Raw genomic sequence first — 11,065 nt, 5'->3', positions numbered from 1 at the left:
CACTTAGCTTTATTGATATACAATGCTTTTTTAAATTTAACCTATTGAGAAAATTAAAAGAGAATGAGCTTTTAATGACAAAGGCCATTAATGCTCATTTTTAGCCTGTAAAATGATATAGCTTACGTATTTCCCAGTTAAATTGAAAAAAAAATTGGTGTAAATGGCCGTTTCTATGGAAACTGTTTATTCTTTGATTTTCCTAATATCTTATAATTAAAGAGGACCTGTATGTAAATAATATTAAATAATACCATTTCATTACAGTCAAATATTGGATTGATCCAGTTTATGTCTTCAAAGAGTGTGATGGTACAGTGGATGTATTCGTTCACAGAGATGGATATTTAGGGAACACTGATGACGAAGTTGGTAAGCTTAAAAATATGTGTAATGCTGTGTAAATGACTAAAAATTAGGGGTTCATTCATAGGATTGAGGGCATGATCGATGTTTATGCCCGAGGCGAAAGCCGAGGGCATAAACAGCGATCATGCCTGAAATCCTATGAATGAACCCCGTTCATACATACCCAACATTCTTAGCAAGGCAATACAGATGAAAATAATAAGGGTTTACAAGTTTAAATAACATTTCCATACCGGTTGCCTTCATAAATTGGAAGAAAATGAGTAGGCCTACTTGCAGGAAGCAGCTCGGCTCATGAGGTCAACGGCCGGGAGTCAACGCGTGATACGCGTCATCTTTTGCGCTCCGCGTGAGATGGGCGCGGTGACATGCGCGTGTACGCAACACTAGCAAATCGTGGATCGTGTTAATTGGGTTCCAACGCTGCGTGACGCAGCTTGTTTATGCCCTGCGTACTGGTCATAATCGGTATTTATGACCAGCAAAAGAGAGCGCAAATCCAATCAGAAACGTCGTTATATCGTGAGTATGTATGAACGATGATTTAGATAAATAAAGCACTGAAAACTCAATTAATATTTTTACAGGTATATACACGATAGCCGTATCTGCCTCTACCATGGATTTCACTGAAATAGCTATGGGTACACCTGAAACGGTTTCATTCACTGCTGGTGATTGCGTTGTTGCTCATACAATCACACTAACACCTGATGACCTGTTTGAAGATATTGAATGTTTTGAGGTTGTTATAGCAACACCCGGTGGGACGAATGCGGCAAAGGCTTCCGTCAACCCAGTCTTAAATATCGCACATGTGTTTATCCTGGATACATCCGGTAAGTAGTAGTCCATACAGGACCAACGCAATATTTAGCACCATAATCAACGCCGTCAGGCGTTGGTCCTTACAAATCCGTTCGCTACCCACAGCAGTGCACCCTCATTATAATAAACAGTGACCAAAACCAAACCAGTCGATAAGTTACGTCATGAATCCAAATATGGGAAATAGTCCCGCCCATCATTCGGGCCATCATTCAACCGCATCTATTACATAACTGGGACTCTCAAGTCATCTCAAGTACTTGGTATCCAAATCGATTGATTTTGATAATGCAATCAAAGCAATACAAACTTTTGAGGTCGCTTACCAGTGCATGGAAATAGTAGATATCTACTATTTGAATTAAGCGATGGTCTTTTTTTTTGCCTTATTCCAGGGTCCTAGAATAATGGAGAAAATTTGAACATCATTAAATGAAGAGTTTGGTTCCAAAAGGCATTAAGTCCAAAGACTGTTTTGTGGGATTTTTTATTTGAAAATATTGAGTAGCAGTAACCTTGCCACTCTAATAACATTGGCGTAGTAGAATATATAGTTATAACAATTTTGGCAAATAATTGCAAATCCCTTTAACTTCCCACGTGCGAAGAAGAAAAAGGCATCAAGTGCAATGGCAGCCATTTTAAAACCTTGGATTTGACAATTTTAGGGGACAAATCTATTATTGAAAGAGAATAAGCCAGATGTGCAAACATATCCATTCCAATCGTTAAATTTCATTTAAACTTTAGAATGTAAAAATATTCCAGCAAAATGTTACACAAGGCAGCTATTGAACTAATGCCTTTTGGAAACAAACTCTTGAAATATTGTATTAGTAAAGAAAGTGAATAGGCCTACCTCACTTTAATAGGAATTGGACTAAACTACAAATCAAGTAAATGACTACATTTTATGGCGATGTCGACATTTTAAAGAAACTTAACACAAATAGACCATTTGGCATCTGACGTCATTGCCCGGCAGTATGCGCGTGCATTATGGCACTTTCAATTGTTCTTTGCCCTGCAGTGTGCGTACGCATCGTAGTCTGCTAAGGGCACGTGCATTTTAAATCGCCCGCCACATTTCATATAGTACAGGAAAGCCATTGAACAGTGTAGTGGCTCGTACGAGCATATCGATAGACGAGTCCCTCGCCTTTGTTGATAAACAGTGATGTCAAGTGGTCTATAAGGACCAACGCCTGACGGCGTTGATTATAGTACTAAATATTGCGTTGGTCCTGTATGGACTAGTAAGTAGGGAAACGTTGTTGTCTTTGATTATATTTCCATTATATTTTAGTGATAATGCAGTGTATGCTGCATTTGCTTCAACTTCATATTTGGCATGCAAAACACATGTCACTAGCATATTTAAAATATGTAAACAAAATTATCGCATATATGGGTAAAATGCCATTCTTGGTGATTTTTCAGGATTTTTTGAAAAATGACATATGCATCTTGGAAAGCATATCAATTTACTAAGATGGATGTCTGGATTAAAAAATCATAGACAACATTTTTCAGTGACCTATGGTTTTTGACCTATGAACTCTTGGATTTCATAGGTAGGCCTAAAATGGACGTTTTTAGTGATTTTGGTCATTTTGGCCAAAAATGACCAGTTTTAGAAATTTCTTGCATTATAAAAGTTTTAATTACACTTAACTTTATTGATATACAATGCTTTTTAAAATTTAAACTATTGAGAAAATTAAAAGAGAATGCACTTTTAATGGCAACGGCAATTAATGCTCATTTTTTAGCAGATATCCCCTGTAAAATAATATAGCTTACGTATTTCCCAGTTAAATTGACAAAAAATTGTATAAATGGCCGTTTCTATGGAAACTGTTTATTCTTTGATTTTTCCTAATAGCTTAAAATTACAGAAGACCTGTATATAAATAATATAAAGTGTAATTCAAACTTTTATAATGCAATGCATTTTAAAAAGTATTGGAAAAGTGTGTCCATTTTTGGTCAAAATGACGAAAATCACTAAAAACGTGCATACTAGGCCTACCTGTGAATTCCAAGAGTTTATAGGTCAAAATCCATAGGTCGCAGAAAAATGTTGTTTTTTTGATCCAGACATCCATTCTATTAAATTGATACACTTTCCAAGATGATGCATATGTAATTTTTCAAAAATTTTCCCATGAAATATTACATTTTTTGATCAAAATTGAACAGAAATCACCGTAATATGGCATGTTTACATATAAGTTAAATGTATTGAATTAAGCGATGATTTTTGATAAATATTTTAAAATTTTCATGGGGCTAGTCCCTTTACTCTTTCCTGGATAATTCGAGTAAGTAGGAAAATGTTATTGTCCTTTTTAGTGAAAATACAATGAGAGTGGTCAGTTTTATACATGCAATGCTAACCAGTTTGTATCATGGATTGGCTTTGTTACATAACAAAATTAATATTGTATAAAAATGTGAGGCTTATCTCCCACTCCATTCTGTAAAAATGTGAGATTTTTGAAACTGAAGAAAACTCATATTTTTTTTTTTTTGATGGTGGTGTAGAAATTGCTTCGTAAAATCATAAACGTGTAAAAGCTTAAAAGGAGATGGATCCGAGCTTTTACAATATCTTAATAAATACCCTTCTTAGTAACAAAATTATAAGTATGATATCAATAACCTTCACGAAATCAAATTTTACCATTTTATTACAGTCAAATATTGGATTGATCCAGTTTATGTCTTCAAAGAATGTGATGGTGCGGTTGAAGTATTCGTTCACAGAGATGGATATTTAGGGCACCCTGATGATGAAGTTGGTAAGCTTAACATTATGTAATGCTGTGTAAAATGGTATACGATTGTTTGAATATTTAAAGCATTGAATACCCAATTAATACCTTTTTTACAGCCATATACACGACAGCCGTATCTGCCTCTACCATGGATTTCACTGAAATAGCTATGGGTACACCTGATACGGTTTCATTCACTGCTGGTGATTGTGTTGTTGCTCATACAATCACACTAACACCTGATGACCTGTTTGAAGATATTGAATGTTTTGAGGTTGTTATAGCAACACCCGGTGGGACGAATGCGGCAAAGGCTTCCGTCAACCCAGTCTTAAATATCGCACATGTGTTTATCCTGGATACATCCGGTAAGTAGTAGTCCATACAGGACCAACGCAATATTTAGCACCATAATCAACGCCGTCAGGCGTTGGTCCCATAAATCCGTTCGCTACCCACAGCAGTGCACCCTCATTATAATAAACAGTGACCAAAACCAAACCAGTCGATAAGTTACGTCATGAATCCAAATATGGGAAATAGTCCCGCCCATCATTCGGGCCATCATTCAACCGCATCTATTACATAACTGGGACTCTCAAGTCATCTCAAGTACTTGGTATCCCAATCGATTGATTTTGATAATGCAATCAAAGCAATACAAACTTTTGAGGTCGCTTACCAGTGCATGGAAATAGTAGATATCTACTATTTGAATTAAGCGATGGTCTTTTTTTTTGCCTTATTCCAGGGTCCTAGAATAATGGAGAAAATTTGAACATCATTAAATGAAGAGTTTGGTTCCAAAAGGCATTAAGTCCAAAGACTGTTTTGTGGGATTTTTATTTGAAAATATTGAGTAGCAGTAACCTTGCCACTCTAATAACATTGGCGTAGTAGAATATATAGTTATAACAATTTTGGCAAATAATTGCAAATCCCTTTAACTTCCCACGTGCGAAGAAGAAAAAAGCATCAAGTGCAATGGCAGCCATTTTAAAACCTTGGATTTGACAATTTTAGGGGACAAATCTATTATTGAAAGAGAATAAGCCAGATGTGCAAACATATCCATTCCAATCGTTAAATGTCATTTAAACTTTAGAATGTAAAAATATTCCAGCAAAATGTTACACAAGGCAGCTATTGAACTAATGCCTTTTGGAAACAAACTCTTGAAATATTGTATTAGTAAAGAAAGTGAATAGGCCTACCTCACTTTAATAGGAATTGGACTAAACTACAAATCAAGTAAATGACTACATTTTATGGCGATGTCGACAACGCCTGACGGCGTTGATTATAGTACTAAATATTGCGTTGGTCCTGTATGGACTAGTAAGTAGGGAAACGTTGTTGTCTTTGATTATATTTCCATTATATTTTAGTGATAATGCAGTGTATGCTGCATTTGCTTCAACCGCATCTATTACATAACTGGGACTCTCAAGTCATCTCAAGTACTTGGTATCCCAATCGATTGATTTTGATAATGCAATCAAAGCAATACAAACTTTTGAGGTCGCTTACCAGTGCATGGAAATAGTAGATATCTACTATTTCCATGACCAGTGTAATTCGGGCTGGTATGAATTAAATGAAAGTTTTTTGTTGCTATATCAGTGCAGAGATAATGTAGGCCTAATCAGTGTTAACAAAAAGTCATTTGTATGATTCTAGGTTTGTTTTCTTTTTTTATTTAATATTGTCACATTTGTCGATAGGCCTAACTGTGATACCATTAAAAAAGCTAAAAGAACATCAATTCTACACACCGTTTATTTGGAACTGAACTTTGATTTATTAAAGTCATAATGTACGATCTTATAATATGAATTTGGTTAATTTTTTTCAAACCTGATTTTATGGCATATTTGTAATGTATACACATGTCACAACTTGCATTTAAATGGAATCAGCCAAATTTGTTGTGTTTGTAGGTAAACAGAGCAAAGTTCGACATAAAGTCATAATTCAAGAATTATGACTTGATATCCTCCTATAGAACTGCGTGTTAAACGGCCAAAATAACAAACAGTGTTTACCTCGTTATTTCAGTTCAAAATGGACAGAAGCCATTCCCGATAATTAGGGCCTATTACTGGTATTATTTCAGCATTTTGAATATATAATGACAAATTAAAAATTTGAAGAAATCGTACATTAACCCTTTAACACCAAACTGGAAATAACAGAGTGAGTGAAATAAAATAAAAGGCGATATCACTCGCAAGTAGGCCTACTGTTGAATGTGTTGATATTTCAAATGCATGTGAAAAAAAGGAACGGAAAAAAAATCACAGTATATTTCTTTAATCCCGAAGGCATGAAAGGGCCTGTGATTACTATTTGAATTTAGGGTTTTGATTTAAACTATTTTAATATCAAATCTTTAAAAAAACCATGGTCTTCTCGTTTTAACCGAGGGGCATGGGATTCATCACTTTTAACTACGTCATTCACGGACGGAGCTGAGGCAACGGCTCTCCGCTCCGTTGATAGTAATACTTTCCTGGTCTTTGTTTCATTTCAAAGCTACAAACAACTAAAGAAAAGACAAGACACAATTTTAAAAAGTGCACTGCTTTCATCGTTTTTCAATTTTTGGCAGCCGTCTGTTTGTATGAGGCGAGGTCCAAAAAAGGAACACTGCCAAATCTAAATGTTTATAAGCCTAATTTGCCATATTTGGTAGAGATACAGTACTTAAAAAGCTAAGGAACGTTCATAAATACTTGGGGGCTGGAAAATTTTGATTTCGGTATGTCAAAACTTTTTTGACGCCCCTACACATGTTAAACTTTTAGAACCACCTTTTTTTTATAGATTCAAAACTGTTTGGATCCTTTTTTTGTATACACCAAAATATTTTGTACCCCCACACCAAAATCACTAAAAACACCCGTTTTAGGCCTACTTATGAATTCCAAGGGGTCATAGGTCAAAAACCATAGGTCGCAGAAAAATGTTATGATTGACGTTTTTGATCCAAACATCCATCTCAGTAAACTGATACACTTTGCAAGATGTATAATTGAAGAGCTTTGTTGCAAAACCCCTTACATCCACTTTTGACCTTTTGAGAAAAACAGCTTTTTGTAATTGTGCATGTATTACTTGTTCGATTTGATTCAATTTGGGGTTGGATAAAGTGTTGATGAATAGAAACTAAAAGAATAGGTTTGGGGCAATTTTCAAGCCTTCCTATTTATTTTATTATTTCTTTCATATCGCACCTTTTGTGGATGTAAGGGGTTTTGCAACAAAATAAATTTTCACCTTTTTTAGAAACCACCTTTGCAATCAAATTTGAGCCCATTTGTTTGCACTACATTATGTAACTTGACTAATGCTTTGAAAATCAAAAGAAAAATTGAAATATCTCATTTACTTTTTTAATTATGAATTTTTAATTAAATTCAGGAAAATGGCATTTTTTGGGTATTTCCGAAGCTACACCTTTTGTTAATTAAAATGATTTTTTTAAACGTAGTGACCCAAAAAACAGTTCCTTTTGGTTTTAATAGGTAACATCCCAGGCTACCATTATACATCAACAAAATTAAAACAAAACAATTCTATATTCATTTTTAGTTCAGATTTCCGGAAATTCCCTAAGATTTCCCAAACGGGAAATATGCGATAACTCCGGAAGGGAAGGTAGTATGAAGGTCAAACAACCACCAAAATGTGTATCTTATACCCATACTATAATATTATGCCAATAACCCAATTTCGCCAAAAGTGGACGTAAGGGGTTTTGAAACAAAGCTCTTCATATGTCAATTTAAAAAAAAAATTCCCATATAAAAATTTGTTCTTTTGGTCAAAACTGAACAAAAATCACCAAAAAATGCCATTTTTACCCATAAATTAAATGTACTGAATTAAGCGATGGTCTTTTTTTTTGCCTTATTCCAGGGTCCTAAAATAATGGAGAAAATTTGAACATCATTAAATGAAGAGTTTGGTTCCAAAAGGCATTAAGTCCAAAGACTGTTTTGTGGGACTTTTATTTGAAAATATTGAGTAGCAGTAACCTTGCCACTCTAATAACATTGGCGTAGTAGAATATATAGTTATAACAATTTTGGCAAATAATTGCAAATCCCTTTAACTTCCCACGTGCGAAGAAGAAAAAAGGCATCAAGTGCAATGGCAGCCATTTTAAAACCTTGGATTTGACAATTTTAGGGACAAATCTATTATTGAAAGAGAATAAGCCAGATGTGCAAACATATCCATTCCAATCGTTAAATGTCATTTAAACTTTAGAATGTAAAAATATTCCAGCAAAATGTTACACAAGGCAGCTATTGAACTAATGCCTTTGGAAACAAACTCTTGAAATATTGTATTAGTAAAGAAAGTGAATAGGCCTACCTCACTTTAATAGGAATTGGACTAAACTACAAATCAAGTAAATGACTACATTTTATGGCGATGTCGACATTTTAAAGAAACTTAACACAAATAGACCATTTGGCATCTGACGTCATTGCCCGGCAGTATGCGCGTGCATTATGGCAATTTCAATTGTTCTTTGCCCTGCAGTGTGCGTACGCATCGTAGTCTGCTAAGGGCACGTGCATTTTAAATCGCCCGCCACATTTCATATAGTACAGGAAAGCCATTGAACAGTGTAGGGGCTCGTACGAGCATATCGATAGACGAGTCCCTCGCCTTTGTTGATAAACAGTGATGTCAAGTGGTCTATAAGGACCAACGCCTGACGGCGTTGATTATAGTACTAAATATTGCGTTGGTCCTGTATGGACTAGTAAGTAGGGAAACGTTGTTGTCTTTGATTATATTTCCATTATATTTTAGTGATAATGCAGTGTATGCTGCATTTGCTTCAACTTCATATTTGGCATGCAAAACACATGTCACTAGCATATTTAAAATATGTAAACAAAATTATCGCATATATGGGTAAAAATGCCATTCTTGGTGATTTTTTCAGGATTTTTTTTGAAAAATGACATATGCATCTTGGAAAGCATATCAATTTACTAAGATGGATGTCTGGATTAAAAAATCATAGACAACATTTTTCAGTGACCTATGGTTTTTGACCTATGAACTCTTGGATTTCATAGGTAGGCCTAAAATGGACGTTTTTAGTGATTTTGGTCATTTTGGCCAAAAATGACCAGTTTTAGAAATTTCTTGCATTATAAAAGTTTTAATTACACTTAACTTTATTGATATACAATGCTTTTTAAAATTTAAACTATTGAGAAAATTAAAAGAGAATGCACTTTTAATGGCAACGGCAATTAATGCTCATTTTTTAGCAGATATCCCTGTAAAATAATATAGCTTACGTATTTCCCAGTTAAATTGACAAAAATTGTATAAATGGCCGTTTCTATGGAAACTGTTTATTCTTTGATTTTTCCTAATAGCTTAAAATTACAGAAGACCTGTATATAAATAATATAAAGTGTAATTCAAACTTTTATAATGCAATGCATTTTTAAAAAGTATTGGAAAAGTGTGTCCATTTTTGGTCAAAATGACGAAAATCACTAAAAACGTGCATACTAGGCCTACCTGTGAATTCCAAGAGTTTATAGGTCAAAATCCATAGGTCGCAGAAAAATGTTGTTTTTTTTGATCCAGACATCCATTCTATTAAATTGATACACTTTCCAAGATGATGCATATGTCATTTTTCAAAAAATTTTCCCATGAAAAAATTACATTTTTGATCAAAATTGAACAGAAATCACCGTAATATGGCATGTTTACATATAAGTTAAATGTATTGAATTAAGCGATGATTTTTGATAAATATTTTAAAATTTTCATGGGGCTAGTCCTTTACTCTTTCCTGGATAATTCGAGTAAGTAGGAAAATGTTATTGTCCTTTTAGTGAAAATACAATGAGAGTGGTCAGTTTTATACATGCAATGCTAACCAGTTTGTATCATGGATTGGCTTTGTTACATAACAAAATTAATATTGTATAAAAATGTGAGGCTTATCTCCCACTCCATTCTGTAAAAATGTGAGATTTTTGAAACTGAAGAAAACTCATATTTTTTATAGCTTGATGGTGGTGTAGAAATTGCTTCGTAAAATCATAAACGTGTAAAAGCTTAAAAGGAGATGGATCCGAGCTTTTACAATATCTTAATAAATACCTTCTTAGTAACAAAATTATAAGTATGATATCAATAACCTTCACGAAATCAAATTTTACCATTTTATTACAGTCAAATATTGGATTGATCCAGTTTATGTCTTCAAAGAATGTGATGGTGCGGTTGAAGTATTCGTTCACAGAGATGGATATTTAGGGCACCCTGATGATGAAGTTGGTAAGCTTAACATTATGTAATGCTGTGTAAAATGGTATACGATTGTTTGAATATTTAAAGCATTGAATACCCAATTAATACCTTTTTTACAGCCATATACACGACAGCCGTATCTGCCTCTACCATGGATTTCACTGAAATAGCTATGGGTACACCTGATACGGTTTCATTCACTGCTGGTGATTGTGTTGTTGCTCATACAATCACACTAACACCTGATGACCTGTTTGAAGATATTGAATGTTTTGAGGTTGTTATAGCAACACCCGGTGGGACGAATGCGGCAAAGGCTTCCGTCAACCCAGTCTTAAATATCGCACATGTGTTTATCCTGGATACATCCGGTAAGTAGTAGTCCATACAGGACCAACGCAATATTTAGCACCATAATCAACGCCGCCCGGCGTTGGTCGTTACATTACAGATAGCTACCCCCAGCAGTGCACCCTCATTATAATAAACAGTGACGAAAACCAAACCAGTCGATAAGTTACGTCATGAATCCAAATATGGGAAATAGTCCCGCCCATCATTCGGGCCATCATTCAACCGCATATATTACATAACTGGGACTCTCAAGTCATCTCAAGTACTTGGTATCCCAATCGATTGATTTTGATAATGCAATCAAAGCAATACAAACTTTTGAGGTCGCTTACCAGTGCATGGAAATAGTAGATATCTACTATTTCCATGACCAGTGTAATTCGGGCTGGTATGAATTAAATGAAAGTTTTTTGTTGCTATATCAGTGCAGA

The 11,065-nt window shown here is 34.6% G+C and overlaps 1 protein-coding gene across 1 annotated transcript in view; it reads left to right on the top strand.

Moving 5' to 3' along the window:
• Positions 1-988: 988 nt before the first annotated feature.
• LOC140172163 (uncharacterized) overlaps positions 989-11,065 on the top strand; it is a 95,066-nt gene continuing 84,989 nt past the window's right edge. The window contains exons 1-5 of the mRNA XM_072195496.1: positions 989-1,208; positions 3,897-4,001; positions 4,094-4,345; positions 10,203-10,307; positions 10,400-10,651. Of these exons, the coding sequence (XP_072051597.1) occupies positions 989-1,208; positions 3,897-4,001; positions 4,094-4,345; positions 10,203-10,307; positions 10,400-10,651 (934 nt within the window). The remainder of the gene's footprint in view (positions 1,209-3,896; positions 4,002-4,093; positions 4,346-10,202; positions 10,308-10,399; positions 10,652-11,065) is intronic.

Source organism: Amphiura filiformis, chromosome 2 (assembly GCF_039555335.1).
Source record: "Amphiura filiformis chromosome 2, Afil_fr2py, whole genome shotgun sequence".
Taxonomy (NCBI): Eukaryota; Metazoa; Echinodermata; class Ophiuroidea; order Amphilepidida; family Amphiuridae; genus Amphiura; species Amphiura filiformis.
This window is presented reverse-complemented; position numbering and strand designations above follow the sequence as displayed.